Raw genomic sequence first — 16,397 nt, 5'->3', positions numbered from 1 at the left:
TGGGAAGGGGGAAGGGGGCGAGGGAGTGGGCAGGGCCAGGGGGCCATCCCCTATCTGCTGTCTATCAGCGTCCAACCCTACCCTCTGAGAAAGGGTACCCCCAGAGAGCCCAGAAGCCTGGCCAGAGGGGTAAGGCACAAGAGCATGGGGGTTGGGGGCAAAAGCACCCCCCTCCAAAGCCCAGGGGGCAGGGGAAAAAGGGGGATTACAAAAGCCAAGAAACTACAAAACTAAATACAAAGGTGGGCACAGCTGGCGAGGGGAGGGGCATGGGAGAGAAAGGAGAGGTCCGGTCCAGGCCGTTTGTCCCTTGGGTCCGAGGCCACGCCGGGCACTCAGACCTTGTAGTAGATGTTCGCTGGGCTCTGGGGAGGCATCTCCTGGACGATGTAGACCGGATGCCCATAGTCCCCACTCACCTTCTCATAGTGGGGGCAGTAGTTGTTCTCTGTAGTCCGTAAGGGGATAATGATGTCACTAGGCTCAGTGCCCGCCGTGCCACTACCCCCCTTGGGACTGGCCAGGGTACTGAGCGACAGGGCGGCCGCCCGCTGCTGTGTGTGTTTGCGGTGCCGCTTGCGCAGCTTTAGTAGTAGAACCGTCAGGAAGATGATGATGAGCAGGAAGATGACACAGCCGGCACCGACGGCCGCGAACAGTGCCACCTTGGAGTTGAAGAAGCTGTCAGGGTCCCCGCTGCCACCCCCACTTGTGCCTGAGCCACTCTTCTCTTCCTGGTTCACAGTCTCTGAGAAAGGGGGAAAAGAGGGGAGACTCAGTCAGCCCCAGGGAGGTAACGCAAATGACACAGATGACCCAGGCCCAAATGGTGCCACCTTGGAGTAGAAGAAGCTTTTTTCTCTTTTTTTCTCTTTTCCTTTTTGCGGTACTGGGGCTGGAACCCCAGGGGCATTCTACCGCTGAATTACACCACCAGCCCTACTATTTATTCTTCATTTGGAAACAGGGTCTCACTGAGTTGCGGAGGGCCTAAGTAGCTGAGGCTGGTTGCGAACTATGATCCTTCTGTTTCAGCCTCCCGAATGCTGGGCTTACAAGCGTGCGCCACCACGCCCAGCTTGGATGAAGAAGCTTTTGGGGTTCCCACTGCCATCTGCATTTGCCAGAGATTCATGGCACATTTCATGGTGGGCCCAGCCTCTGGGAGAGACCTCTGTCTGCTTACCATGCTTGCCATCAGAGTCGCCCTGGGAACCCCGACCAGGGGCCTGTGTGGCCGTCTTGACAGTGTTGTCTGCCTCTTTGCTGGGCCGGCTGGTAGTCAGCTGCTCAGGCATCACAGCATTGGGATCTGAAGGTAGGGAAAGGACAAGTGAGAGGGAGGGCCCTGCCAGCCATCTTGAGTGGGCCAACAATGGCCTGAATAGCAGACCTCAGCTATTCTAACCCTAGTGTCCCCCTTCTTCCAAAACCCTCCCAGACAGCTAGGAATATGTGTTCTAGAGGCCTAACTGGGCCTTTGCCCTGAGCACACACCTTGGCCAACCTTCATGATGATCTTCATGGTGCGTGTACGGCACACACCTCCCTCCCGGTTCTCCAGCCCTTCCAGGCTCCCATTAGATGTCGCTGCAGAAACAAACCAGAGACGTCAGAAAGGGGAGGAAGAGAGGAAGTTGATTAGAGTATTTCCTAGAAACGCAGTGCTGCCTCAACCAACAAGAACAGAACTGGGAGAGAGGGGCAAGCAATTCCAACCGGCCCATAAACCTTTCTACTTCTCTCCTTCCCCCTAGGAGGGGAGTAGCCCAGACCAGTCAGGCTGAGTCCCTATTCCAGGGGTGCTATGCCTCTCTCAGGACCAGTTTAGACCCCTCTTTGGTGGCCTTGGGATTGAAACCAGGGGTGATCTACCACAGAGCTATACCCCCAGCCCTTTTTAAATTTTTTTGTTTTAAAAACAGAGTTCTGAAGCTGGCCTGAAACCTGCGATTCTCCTGTCTCAGACTCCCAAATATGGGGATTATAGGCCTGCATCACCATGTCTGGCTTTGGCCCCTCTTTTCTAAGGGGAAACACAAAGGGGTGACCTCTCACTGGGGAAAAAAATCCTCAGAGACAAAGCAATTAGAAATGGCATAATGAGAAAGGCTTCTACATAGACCAGAAGGAATTCTAGTTTAGGGGTCAAGACAACCGGACTGGAGTCCTAATCCTATCTCGAACTCCCTGTGTGATCTAAGATAAGAAGCCTGTTCATCTCATGGGGCCCACTTTCCTGAGAAGAAAAATGGCAGATGAGCTGGCTGATCCCAAATGGCCCTGCTAATTCTGCCCTTCCCAAGAGAAGATCTTAGGTGGACAAAGAAGAGAGAACAACTCAAATCGGAGGCTGCTCCCACCCAAATCCTTGGAGCCAAACAAGCTGGCAGCAGGCCACACAGAGAATGTTGGCGACAGAATTTCAAGGCCAGGCTCAGAGGGGAGCATGCCTTCAAAGTGCAGGGCCTGAACTGTATGCAAAATCACTGCACTGCATAGAAGCTCCCTCTGCTGCAGGAGGGGAGAGAGCCAGGCTATGGATGGGAACTCACAGGTAATGTAGTAATCCTGGTACTTTTTGAACTCCAGGCCCATGTAGTTGGGGCTGAACTCCTGGAACTTGATAGTAAAGCGGATTTCCTGTTCTGGTCTGTTGCAGGTAACTAGCACGTTGGGGTCAAGCACGGTGCTGCAGGTATCTGCCTGCTCTGGTCGCACCAGATAGAGCTTGTAGTACTCATAGGGCCGCCCTGCTTCTGCTCGGGGGCAGATGATGTCCAGCTTGTCTCCAATCTTCGGGTAGATCACCAGTCCTTTCCCACTGAGGAACCTGCAAAGAACAGAGATGGTTAGCCTAAGGGTTGTGGGGACTTAGGTCATCCCAGAACCGGGGTAGTGGGCAATGAGGGCCAGGTTGGGCATCCTGGGTGAAGACGGTGAGAGTAGGTTTTCTGCCCTACCTCCATGCTCAGGCTGGGGGTGGGGAGAGAGAATCACACTGCCAGCAGGGTGTGGAAGGGGTGGCCCATGGGCAAGGCTGCCAGGCTCTGAGTGCTTGGCAGGGTGGGGCACTGCCTGGCTGGGGGAGCCCTTTGTCCTAATGTGGCATTTCCGCAGGGGGCTGACGTGGCCAAATGGGCTAGGTACCAAGGTGCCAGGTTTGGGCTGCCAGGAGGTGGTAACCCTAGACTCCTGGCCCCCATCCCCATCACAACACACTCACATCCTTTTACGGCTACTGCTACCTTTTCTCCTACACACACACACACACACACACAAACACACACACACACACAGCAAGCCCACACTTGTCTTTACCACCACCCCTGCAGCTCCCAGTCAAAGGCTGGGGGAGTACAACTTATCTGGGACCCTTGTCTTACCCACGATTCTTGTTAATCTTGGGCCTAATAAAGAGAGAGGAATAGGCACTGCCGGAGCCAAAGGAGGATGGTCTCAGTCTCTTGGCAGGTGCAGCTCCACAGTGTCCTACTGGTGACCTCCCCGCCTCCACCCCCATAACGCCAAATCACCAAACTACTAGTCTCATTCCTAAGAAGAATTGAGGAAGGGGAGAAGGGATCCACCAAGGACATTAGATCATATAAAGCTAGGACCCGGGAACCCCACCCATTTGTGTGCTAACCCCTCACCTCCATATCCTGAAAGAGATTGAGAAATGTTATATGAGTGAGGGTTTGTGCTCTAATCAAAAGGCCAGGTGTTGAAGCGTAACAGGGAAGTCCAGCTATCCAGGGCCACCTATTCATTCAACTCTGTCCTTGCCCAAGCACATAGAAAGTAGAGCACTGCTGGTCTATGGAGCCTGGGCAGGCTAGAGCTGATAGCAAGGCAGAGCTGTGTAGGAGAAGAACATAGACTTTGGAATCAAATTGCAAAGTCAGGTTCTTACTAGCACTGTGGCCTTGGACGAGTGGGCTGAGCTTCAGTTTCTTCACTGGTAAACCGGGGGGGGGGGGTGCTAAGATCCCCTACCTCCCAGGTTGTAGAAGGGAGATGAGGCAGCATATATAGTGTACCCAACACACAGGAGGCACTCAACATGTTGGGATCCTTCTTACAAATAATCTGCCAAGAAGCTGGAGATCGGATATTACCACTAAATACCCATGAGCCCAGTCTTGTTTCTTGGGCTGGAAATAGGAAGAGAAGACACGGCCCCATGGTCAAGGACTTTACTGTCTGATTTAGCCCAGAAAAATACATGGCCCACACTGTGGCAAAAGACGGCCCAAGGCTATTGATAGGTTACATGTGATGATGGTGTATCACCCAGGGCTGGAGGTGATGAGAAGAAAAGATGGCTCATCTGACCAGGATGGCCAGAAATGGTTCCATAGAAAGGTGCGTCCTGGGTGAATAAAAAGTCAACACAGTGAGAGTGCACAGTAGGGGCTAGGACACAAAAGCCAAGTCAGACACTGGGCCATTTTGGCTAGGAGAGGGTAGAGAGGAACAAAAGAGGTGAAGTAGATCAAACAGAGCCAGACCAAAAGGCCTTGAGGATCACAACAAGCAGTGATGGTTATGCCTCACTGGGGAAAGACCCTTTAACAGGAAGGATGATAGAGGGCTGAAGACAGTGCTTAAAGAGAATAAAGCTGGCAGCATCACCCAGCTGTGCTGGTGAAGAACAGTTCAGAGTCTGGTACAATCATTTGGAAAGAGAGTAGTAACACTTCCTGAGGGCCCGTGACAGTGGGGACAAGCGAGGGCCTACAAGATAGCTCTAGGCAAATGCCATCCTTCACATTCCTGAACCTGTGTCCTCATCCAAGGGAGGAAAATGACACTGCACTGAGGGGGAATTGATCAAGTGGATGAAGAGAAACAGCTCACTATGTCAAGTGATACTCCACCAAGCTAGGGGCTGTCATCTTGATGTGTAGGAGAGTAAAACCCAGAGAAACATGGGATGTAAGCCCCTATAAACAATTTTTGTGTGTGGTACTGGGGTTCCTGGAAAGCCTTCTACCTCCGGGCTACACTCCCAGACCTATTTTTTTAAAATATTTTTATTTGGAAATAGGGTCTCCTAAGCCAGCATGGCTGGCTTCGAACCTGCGTGATCCTCCTCCCTGCGTGATCCACCTCCCAAGCGCAGGGATTACAAGTGTGTGCCACCACGCCTGGCCCCCATAAACATTTTGAGAGGAAAAACCCCCGTGCTCCAAACCACGCAAATCCTATGAGTTTCACCAAAGCATCTATATTTCTCAACTTCACATTCCCCAGTGCTCGCACTGCTTCTGTCCTGATGGCAGGCATAGACAATTTCTAAACATCTTATAACTCAAAGTGATGTTAGAGACCTACTGAGCCTGCCTCATGGGGGAATGAATGACAAGATGAATGTGCCCATGGAAACAGGTGCTCAAAGGCAACTCGAGGGGCTTACACCTACCCAGGGTGGTAACCTCTAGAGGTCAAAGAGGGCCTAAATTGTTGGCTGGTAACACCCAATGGCTACACAGAGGACACAGAAAAGGGGACAGGCCAGCTCGCCTTTCTGATCACATAGCTCTGGCTAACTCAACAAGGAGACTTGCCTGCCTCAGTGCAGTCTCTTACTATCAACCAGGCACCAGAGTCTCAGCATAGAAAAGGGCTTGCAGCTATTGAGGGACAACGAGGAAACAGATGTCTACATGATGAGGGATAAGGGGAGAGGACTGTTGCCCCCAACAGCCCTCAGAGTCTCTCCAACCTCAGTGAACAGGAAACTTCATAAATATTCATTGGCTCATTTGCATAGCAGCTGGCAGTAGGAAACTCACCTTCCCCTAAAGTGTGGAAGGCAGAGAGCCTGATGAGACTCGATGTCCCTGACTCTGATCCCCCATACTGGTACCTCCTTAGTACCCCCCACACAGGGCAAACTTCATCTGTGAGAAGCTGAAGAAAAAGGTGAGTGATCACAAGGGATGGGCATGTAGCAAGTGAAAATGAAGCCTCAAACCTGGTACAAAGCTAGGCATACTCAGGGGGACCTTAGAGTCTTCTTTTTCTCACCAGGTTAAGAATAGGGGTAGGAGAAGAGGAGGAAGAAATTTTAAGTTATATTTTTTATTCCCCACCCTTTGAAAACTATTACTTCCCTCAACATCAATCCAATCTTTCCTGCCTGGGGCCACCCCCAGACAAAGCCCTTTTCTGGAAAATAAGGGGATTGACATGGCCCAGCAGGAAGCCTGAAGCAGGTCGCCATGGTAACTCCTGAAGCTTTCCTTCTCTAGCCTCGGATAGCCCTGGGACCCCAGGGAGTCACCCCAGGGAGTAAAAGGACTTGGGGGAGGCAGTCAGAACTATTCTAGCTCCTGTCTTATGGTTTGCTCTCTTCCCCTTCACCCTATCCCAAATTGCTTCTTTAACCTTTCTCTGGGGCTTAAAAGTACTGCAAGGACTGCTCAAAAGAATCCTGGGACATTAAAAGCCTGGAAGATCTTGGGACAGTAGCCCCCAAGGCTCTAGATGAGTCAGAAACCAATGGCCCTCTGGCCCCTTCCACTCCATGCATCTTTTGTCCAGATGAGGCTTCTCTACCCTCATGATCTACAGAGGGAGAGCTTGCAGCTGGGACAGTCATGCCCAGAAAGCTACCCAAGTCCTACCAGATCTATACTTCCTTCCCTCCCACCCTTCCCACAGACTCTGGCAACCTGTGGTTAGAGAGTGGCCGAAAAGGGAGCAGATCTCAGGTCATGCAAATCCAAGCTTGGAAGAAGACACAAGCCACAACCTTAATTTAGTGACCCCAATACTAAAGTACCTACAACCCCCAGGGTGGCAAGTCTGGTGGTGTAGGACAGACCCCGGGCCAGAGCTCAAGTCTGCTCTCATCCCAGCAAGGGTGGGGAGCCCCCAAATTAAAGGCTCCTCTTTCACTCCCCCAGCTCCACCCAGCCCCCGAGGCAGCAGGAGCAGGCCTGGCGTGTCCCAGCAGTGCCCGCCCAGGCGTGGGTGGGCAGGAACAGCAGCTGGGTCCTGGCACACACACAGCTCTGTCGGAGGCAAGGAAGCCAGAAGTCCCAGAGGAAGTCACCCTCCCCACCTATGTGAACTATGCCCTCTCCTCTGCCCCAGACGGCTCTAGCTGGCCAATAGCACCCACTTGGGGGTCTGAACTCCCTCCCATTCTCTGCTTTGTACAGGGTTCCTGAGAAGAAGAGAAATTCCTGCCCAGAGAGGAACCAAAGGAGCTACTGGGAGATGGGGTGGGGGAGCATGCAGTGTGTTGGCTGCCTCTGATTCAGGTTGCTGGAGCAGGCTGCCCTTGGAGGTAGGCCTAGAAAAGTTAAATGAGGAAGCTGGAGCACTGCTCACCTTACCCAGGCAGAGCCTGAGTCACAAGGGCAGATTTGTGCACACCTGTGAGGTGAGAGGGGAACTCAGGGGCAGCAGGGAGCCAACTCCTCTTCCCAAACCTCACCTTGAATTCCTGTTGTCTCTTGCGTTCCAAGGCAGCAGGGCGATGTGGAAAAAATAGCACTTAACTCAGCTCTGTCCCTTTAGACAAGCCACCAACTGATCTCCAGCAAGTAACTTCCCTTCTCTGGGCATTTGTCTCCTTATCTGGAAAATGGGGCCAATACCTACTTCCCAGGGCCGTGGGAGCATCCGATGAGATCATGTATGAGAATGTGTTGTAAAGAGCAAGGTGCTGCCGGTCTATTAGTTAGCATGCCAACCACAGTTATCATTTAGAAGTAGAGAACTGAAAGTGCATACACTCTTGCCACCCAGACCCCAAACCACTACCACAGAAACACGCCCAGGAGGGTCTTCTACTATCCACAGAGCCAAGATCCCAGAATGCAGCTTGTGGGCATCTCCCCCCCTTCAAACGTGGGATTCCCATGGCAACCAGCAGCCTCCTGGCTAACCCACTCTTCTCATAGTCCTGACCCCAGAAGACAGTGATGTGCCACAGAATCTAGGGCCCACCCATTCCCATTCACCTGGGGAGGCAACAGAGAGCCTGAGGAGAGAAAGGGAACCCTGGACTCAGTTCTCAAGCTGTCCTCCAGGGCCCTCCTTGCCTTTGTCCCGCTGCCTGCTGCCCTGGGTGGGGACAGAGAGGGAATTTTAGGAACTGCTAGGCTGCCATCTCTCTTGGGCCCCCACCTGTGGCCAATCAGCCACAGAGTAGAAGAGGTCAGGTCTCTAGCCACCCCAGGAAGGGGCCCCTTGAGCGGGCCTCCCCAGGACCGCGAACCAGAACAGCTGTGAGGGGGCTGGGACCAAATCTTTGGCTTGTGGCAGGCAAGGCCTGGGTTGGGGTCTGCAGCTGCCCCCACCCATGCTGGAGTCAAGAGTCCTGCATGCCAAGCTGAACCCCACCCCACCCCCACCCCCTTGTAAGAGAAGGTTCTGTAATGTGATCTCAGGCACATTCCCACTCCCTGGAGGTGGGGGAACCTGAGTGGGGGGCAGGAAGGGGTCAGAACGGGACTGAGAGAAGGAACTGCAGCAGCTGGACTTGGCTGAAGACTCAAGTGTGAGGCCTGCCGGCTGCCCTAAGGTCTAGGGAGGGGGGAGGCTGGGGGAGGGAACGTGTAGACCGCAGCCCCCCATTTGGGTATGCTTTGGGCTCTAGTTTCTACCAAACTCTAACAGAACCAAAACCATCTCCTTACCCTGCACTCTTGGGGTGGATCTGTTAGGAGGGGCCTAGAAAGCAGCAGCCCTCACCACCTGGCTTCTACCTCCCCTGAAGGTTCCAGCACCTATTTGGGAGAGGCTGGAAGACTTGTGCTGGCCTTTAGGGCTCCCTTTCTCAGTCAAGGCTGAGGCTGTGTGTGCCCTGGAACCTGGAAGCAGACCCCCAGCCCCGTCCTTTATTTTGATTTTTTTCCCAAGGAGGAAGCAATTAAGCAGGGTTTATAGGCGCTGGGATTTTTTTTGGGGGGTGGATTTGCCAGCTCCCAACAGGACTGAGGAAAGAGACCAAAAGCCAGGCAAGGAAGAGAGGAAGGAAGAGAGAAAATGAGCCTGCTATGGAGAGCACGGGCATGTGTGAGAAACAAAAGGACTTGAGAAAAAGAGGCAGAGAGTGACTAAGAGTGAGAGGGAGTGTGAGAAAGAGGGAGAGCAGGCAAGCCTGGCTGGAGAGGGGAGGTGAGTACTGTTCACGGAGGGTGTGAGAGGGAGAGTGACTCGGCCTGGCCAGAGAGGGAGAACTCAAGCAGGAGGTAAGGGAGAGAGACAGGGCAGAGAGGGACTGTTTATTTGAAAGGCGGTGGCAGCCTGCAGGTTGGGCGGGTGGCAGAGGCAACCCCCAGAGCCCTAGTCAAGCAGAGGGCAGTGCCTCCCTTCTGTCTTTCTGCCCCCCGCCCAATAATCTGCACTGACACACGCAGCCGGCAGCTGCATTTCAAATCCCAGAACATAGCTAGAACTGGGGGTGGGGGGGAGTGCTCCAGACGTAGTCCCGAACCATTCGCAGGGTCCACTTGATTACAGGACAGAATGTGGGCAGGTTCTATTGAGTCTGTGGCCACCCCCATCCCTACCCCAGGCCACTTGCACTTAGCTTAAGGCAGATGAGTAGGGGGTGCCAAATGGGTCTGACCTTCTCAAACCCATAAGCCGGTGCAGAGCACTAAAGTCTCAATATGTAAAAGGGGGAAGGAAGCTCAGACAGATCTTGTTTTTCCCAGCACCCCCAACTCTGCAGGAGGGCTCCTTTCCAGCTGTGGAGCTGCATGCAATCTCTGGTTAGAGACCCGAGAGAGCAATTAGGTCACTCCCATGAGCCCCTAGGATGGGCTACCCCAGGAGGATTTCAACTCTCTAAGCTCAAGAGAGCATTTCCAGGCTTCACCTTTAAAGGGGGAATCTGGGTACTTCACACAACCTCCACCTCCCAGACCTCACCAGACCGACGGCCCAGGGTCCCCAGATCACTTTGAGCCTCTGCGGTTAGGAGAGCACTACACCAAACTGGCTTCTAGATAAGGGGAAAAAATCTTACCAGTCCCTTTCCTGGTACTAAAGCAGAGTACTCCTCCCAGATCCTGGTTTTGCCATCCCTGCGACCAGAAATAAGAACCCTACCTTAATCCAAGGAAAAGAGAACTAAAGAAGCTCTGGGGCTGAGAGATACATCACCTCTAGGACCCAAGAGGCCAAAGCAGGCAGGAGCCTGGGAAGTTAGTGGGGAGTCCAGCAAGAGTGGACAGGAAGACATTCCAGATACAGAATTGGATTGGGGCAGGCCAAGCCCCCTCCCCCAGTTTCCCCACTAGGCTTAGTTGTCCACACACTGCTGGGACCTCCAGAAAACAGGAAAGAGGAGTGATTTTGACTCGGGTCCTGGACACCAAAAGATACAAAAAGATACAAAAAGGTCCAGAGGTCACCACAACAGCCCTAGCAACTCCCCACTAACAGCCCAGGAGCCACTGGGCCACCGCCCTGAAAGGTGTGTATGTTGTTTCGAGGTGGGGGGAGAGTTGTGAAAGGAAGAAGAAAGAAAAGAAAGGATTTCCTTTCTACTGCTGCCCTTCCAACTCATTGGAGAAAGCCAAACAAGGCTCTTCAATCTGGGGGACATGGAGTAGGGGGCCAACCCGACCTGTCTGGGCAGGAATCGCTCCTTCACCACCCACCTCCCTCACCGGCTCTGCTGCCACTCTCCACCCGGCAGGCCCTAGAAGCAGCTCGGCCGCCGGCTCCATTGGACCCCCGACGGGCGCGAGATCGAAACCCCCCCTCAAACAAACCCGCTCCCACTCCGCCCCTCTCCACCCGCCGCCTTTGTGAGCCTGGGAGCGGCGCCCGCCTTTCTACCGCCCCGGCAGGGAGAAAGGAGGGGGGAGACAAGAAGAGACGGCAAAGCAAAAAGCCAGGGAAGCAAACAGGGAAGAAAGAGAAATGAAAACGGGAGAAGCCAGAGTGGGGATGCAGGCGCTGCCACCCGCCCCAGGCACCGGGTCCCGCGCCTCGCTCCCCCCACTGCTGAGCAAATAAGGAACCTGCGTTCCGGCCTCGTCCCTCGCCCAGGTCAAGCTTGTTCCCGGAGCAGCTCTGGGCGAAAAATACCACAGTCCCAGGGGCCCCGGAGGGGACTGCGTTCTTGCCCCCACCCAGTTCTCGGGTGCGCTCTCGAACGCCCCGACTCTCTAGCTCTGTCTGGTGCGAACCATCTCGACTTGATCCCGGACGTGCGGAGGCCAGGGCTGGGACGCCCAGGGGTCACAACCCAGCCTAGTGCCCCCACCCCATCCCGCCGCTCCCTGCCCCGCCTGCCCGGCAAGAAAACACTGGAAAAAGCAGGAGACAAAATGGGGCGCCGCTCCTCCCTCTGAACACCTCCCCACGCGCACTCGGGGGCGCGCGGCCTCACCCCGAAAGAGTGCCTCCCACCCCCAGGGACCAGAGCAGATAAGTTACTCACTTGGGGTTAAGAGAGCTCCAGGACACCGGCTCCAGGTTCTTGGCCAGCGGCGTGGTGAGCCGGCACAACGCCAACACAACCATCGCCACAAGCCACTTGCCGAGCCAACGCTGCCCAGGCCGGGCCATCTTCCCGGGGGCAGGCTGCACTTCGGGATCCCCTGGCGCCTCCTCAGCAAAGCTCGCCTCGCCTTCCCGTGCCGCTCTGTGTTCGGAGCCACTCAGGCGCCCATCCTCCGCAGCCGCCGGCCTTGAAGTGCTCCCCTCCCGCCGGCTTCGGTGTCGCTCTTTTTCGCCCGGCCGGCCAGGAGGATTCACTGGGCAGGCGCCCCCAACCCGGGCATGAGCTGCGGCCTCCGAGGGCTCGCTTCCCTGGCCTCTCCGCCGCACGAGGCGCGACGGGGGCTCTGCGCCCCCGGGTGATCTCGCCTGATTCCTCTCGGCTCCCCGAGACTGTTTGGGACTGCGCTCCCTCTCCCCGACGGGGTCTCCCCGCGGAGGACTCGGTAGCTGCCCCGACGCCTCGACCGTCCTGGGATTGGCGCCCCTGGAAAGAAGTGAGGTTCTCCCCACAACACGAGCTTGGTCCCCAGGCTCCCGACTGGGTCGCCCTGGCACGGGCTCCGTTCCTACGGGCCACACTGGGACTCCGGGCTGCGCGCCCCCCGACAGTGTCTACTTCAGCGCGGGCCGCGCTCAGTGTACTTAAAAGAGCGGGGAAACGCTGCCGAGCGAACCAGTCCCATCAGATTACGCCTCGGAAGCCTCGGCCGGGTGGCCCGGCAGGCCAATCGCCGAGTCCTAGCGCCCCGGCGATTGAGCCCCAGGGTCTGCGGCCAGAGCGAGCCTCACACACCTCCCACTGCTGTCCAGCGCGCATAGACTCCCTCCGCTGTCGCTGAGCTGTCTACTCCCCTGCTCAGGCGAACGCAGGGCCAACCCTGCTCCTCCTAGCCAATAGCAAGCGCTGTGATGGGGTCCTTGCCCCATACCACGCCCCCCAAAGCAGGAAGGGGGCGGGGTTTCGAGAAGCTCTTAAGGACGCCGCGCTCTCGATGGCACCAATCTGAATTGTGCGGCTCCTGCGGTTAGGGTTGGGTCCCGCTCAGTCGCGTTCCCAGAGCGCTCTGCCCGTGGGAAGTTGGCGCTTCTTTAGAGCTGCGGGCCTGCTTTCCTCCCCTCACGTCTGATCCACACCCCAGCCCACTGACCTCGGCCAGCGAACCCTGTCCCAAGTAGCCCAGGAAAGTACAGTACTTCATCATTCTCTTTTTACACATACACACACACATACACTCCCTGAAGTCCTGCTCCGCGCCCACTTCTGTGGCAAGGACAGCCGGTTTGCCCCCAGTAACGTCTTCTCCCGTTAGGTTCTGGTGGGCTTTCCTCCTGCCCTTGATGTGCATGAAATGCACCTTCTGTTTGCACGGATCATAACAAAAGCAATAGCCCTGTGTGGTTGGAGACTCGGAAAAAGTACCAGGTCCGAAGGAGAAAACGAGTTATTTGCATCTGGAGACCAGGCCTTCAGAATCTCAGCTTTGAGGGGGACCTCTGTAGGGCTCCTGGAGCACAGATTTAGAGTCCTGTCCTGTCTGAAGGTGTTAGCGAGGCCTCTGGATGGACAAGCGGGGATAAGAGAGCGGCTCGATAAAGAAAGACAGCAAGGGAGATTGAGGGTACTGCTCAGTGGCACAGCGATTGCCTAGCATACACAAAACTCTGGGTTCGATCTCCAGCACCAAGAAGAAAAAAAAAAAAAAAAGAAAGAAATAGACAGCTCAAGATGAAAAGTCGCAGGGCAGGAGCCTTTTAAAAACCAAAAGTGGGCATCCTAGTTTGGAGATGCCGGACTCCAGCCTCTCCTGGCCTCACCATCTGGGTCTTTGTCTCCCAGCCCTGGCCCATTCTCTCCGCCCCTCCTCGCCTCTTTGCTTATAATTTGGCTCAATCCCATGGCTCAGACCCTCCTGGTCGGATCCACTCTTGCTGGTTGGACCCCAGCAGACGCACCCACGTGCTAATATCTCCTCCTGCTGGTCTTCCATAACACTGCGGGCGCCTGGGACAAACCAGGAACTCCTAACCGGAGCATGCAAGCCTGGCACATGCGAGCTTGGCACATGCATTTGAGCACTGTAACTGAGACAGGCGTGTCTTTGGCAAGAGCTGCCGCCCGGTGTGAGGAGGTTGGGAAAGAACTCAAGAAAGATCTGGGTTGGGGGTTGGCTTCAGAACTGCCAAGGATAGAAAGTCTCCCTGCTCTTTCTTTATCAAGATAATTAGGTAAGCAAGATTCCCTAAAGTGCTCCACCATTCATATATAGTTTCATGTCCATTATCTCACTAAATGGGAGATTGCACTACTGAGTTTCCCCCTGCATACTCTAATGATCTCTGTGGCTTGTGGAGCGGGTCTCTGTTTTCCAGAAAATTAACAGAAAGAAACTGAGCCCCTCCTACCTGCAGAGACAGTGCCTCCTGGTTGAGATGGCTCTGGATGGATAGAGAAGAGCAAGAGCTGTGGAGAGTTCCTTTACTCCCAGCTGGACCCTGGGCTGGGGTATAAACAAGGAGAGATAAGAACAAGGTACAAGGACACATCAATAGTTGAGCTGGGAGGTTAGGTTCCCTGAAATGCCCTCTAAGCCACCAGAACAGAGAAAGCAGTCTGCTGCTTACTGAGTGCCCACCATGTGCCAATGATCTATGAACCCATGTTTGATGTTTTCCTTTTCACACCCCTTTGAAATGAGTTTCACAACTCCCACTTCACATAAGGGGGAAACATTCAGGAGGATGTAGAGGCTTGTCTAAGATCACCCAGCTGATTGAAGAAGGAGCCGAGTTTGAGTCCTAGCATCCCTGACACCAGAGTCTGTGCCCACCGCCCGTACCATACTGACTTGCCATGTTCCCAGTCCCTCCTCGCTTACTTCCTTGTTTGGTTCCTTCCTGGTTAGATGCTGGTTCCTGCCTGAAAGAAGCAGCCTTTAGAATAACGGGGACTGTATACTCGTCCTCCTCGGAGAGGTTCCTAGGCCCAGGAATGGCCAGAGCCTCTCCTGTGTTCCTGGCTACAACCTCCATTTTTTTTCTCAGCTGAGACTGCCACTGCCAACCCCAGAACTGGCCTCTGATTCTTTCTCTCCACAACCAACAGGGCCAGCCCACGTCCAGCCCTGAACCAGATGGGGGGCTGGGGAAGATGAGGCTGTGCTGCCAGCCTCAGGAAACTTGGGAAGACAGAAGCGATTCCTGAGTACACTAACAGCTAATCCTGGGTGGGGAGGGTGGCAGAGGAAGTGAGGAGAGGACTATTTATGTCCAGGCCTGCTCCACACACTGGTCACCCCTGGTCATGGCACACCATTCTGCCTCAACCTGCCCATGAGAGCTACAGGGGCCTCAGGAGCAGGGCTATACCTACTCCCAGCCACAGCCAGGACTGGTGACTCCCCAGTTCCCACCTCCAGCTCCACTCTGGCAGGGCCTCAAATGTAATGATTCAATCCCCTGAGGTAGGGAAAAATTATTTGCCAGGGGAGTCTGAGAGGAGGTAAGGATCCGTTGGGGATGGGCACCCTTTCTTATCCAAGCCTTCTCTGCTCTTCAGGCTGTCACTCCTCACCCAGAATTCCCAAGTCATTGTGTCACCACACACACACACACACACACACACACACACACACACACACACACACACACAGAGGCCAACGAACCTGTAATCCCACTACTTAGGAGACTGAGACAGGAAGATTCCAGGTTTGTGGTCAGCCCCAGCAACTTAGCAAGACCCTGCTTTTTTTTTTGGTGGTACTGGAAGCTCTTCTACCTCCGGGCTACACTCCCTGACCTATTTTATACTTTTTTTTTGGAAACAGGATCTCTTAAGCCAGCAGGGTTGGCTTTGAACCAGTGCAGTCCTCCTGTCTCCGCCTCCCAAGCGCGGGGATTACAAGCTTGTGCCACCATGCCAGGCTCAAGACCCTGTTTCAAAAAAGTAATAAAAAGGCTGGGGATGGAGCTCAGAGAAAGAATGCCCTGGGTTTGCCAGAGCCAGCTGGCAAAAGTACGGGTTCCAAAGAGAACAGTGAGGATAAAAATAATTCAATTCTAAGAATTTGATTCAAAGAATATTTTTTGAGGGTCTGGGGATGGAATTCAGGGGCATTCGACCTCTGAGCTACACCCCCTGCCCTATTTTTTATTCTTTATTATTTTGAAATCGGGTCTTAGTGAGTTGCAGAGGGCCTCACTAGGTAGCTGAGGCTGTCTGTGAACTGCGATCCTCGGGTCTCAGCCTCCTGAATGCTGGGATTACAAGCATGTGTCACCACGCCCAGCTAAGAATATTTAATTCTATCATGGAAGGATCGCCAGTACACGCCCGGATCGATATCTCTACTGACCGATCCGGGTTTATCACTCTCATCCTATATATACAGCTCCAGGTCAATCAACCCTCGTGCTGTCACCACCTGTGCACCTAACAGTCAAGTCAATCAATCCCACCTGAGCTTCTCGTAGACCTTGAACTTTCCATGACCCCAAAACTTATTGACTCTGGGCAAAGGACAGTCAGCAGTATCCTTTTAGGGGAAAACCTTAATGGCTCCCCACAAGGGTTCAACCCCTAGTACCATGAATAAATAAATTAATAAAATAGAGCTTTGGGTGTAGATCAGAGGTACAATGACCCTGGGTTGGACCCCCAGTACCACACATGTGCATGACATGCATACGTGCATGCACGCGCGCGCACACACACACACACACACACACACACACACACACATAAAGTAGTCCCAGCAAGCCTTGCCCACAAGGAGCACCAAGTATAGAAATCAGTATGTAGGGCCTTGTGGGTCCAAGGATATAGAGAAACAACTGGAGGCAGCAGGAAATCCCCTGCACCATGGGGTCCCTGGGAAGTGGCTCTTGCTGAGCTGGACTACCCGCTCTCATGGCAG

At 54.2% G+C, this 16,397-nt stretch overlaps 1 protein-coding gene across 1 annotated transcript; it reads right to left on the bottom strand.

Moving 5' to 3' along the window:
- Positions 1 to 335: 335 nt before the first annotated feature.
- EFNB1 (ephrin B1) lies at positions 336 to 11,550 on the bottom strand (the record flags this gene model as incomplete). The annotated part of the gene is made up of 5 exons (XM_080718341.1): positions 336 to 748; positions 1,187 to 1,312; positions 1,498 to 1,590; positions 2,556 to 2,833; positions 11,423 to 11,550. The coding sequence occupies 5 exons, from the start codon at positions 11,548 to 11,550 to the stop codon at positions 336 to 338; spliced, it is 1,038 nt and encodes a 345-aa protein (XP_080574467.1).
- Between the last annotated feature and the right edge of the window lie 4,847 nt (positions 11,551 to 16,397).

Source organism: Muscardinus avellanarius (genome assembly GCF_963383645.1).
Source record: "Muscardinus avellanarius genome assembly, chromosome: X".
In the NCBI taxonomy this organism is placed as follows: Eukaryota; Metazoa; Chordata; class Mammalia; order Rodentia; family Gliridae; genus Muscardinus; species Muscardinus avellanarius.
The sequence above is the reverse complement of the archived record's forward strand: the minus strand, read 5'-3'. Positions and strand labels throughout refer to the sequence as shown.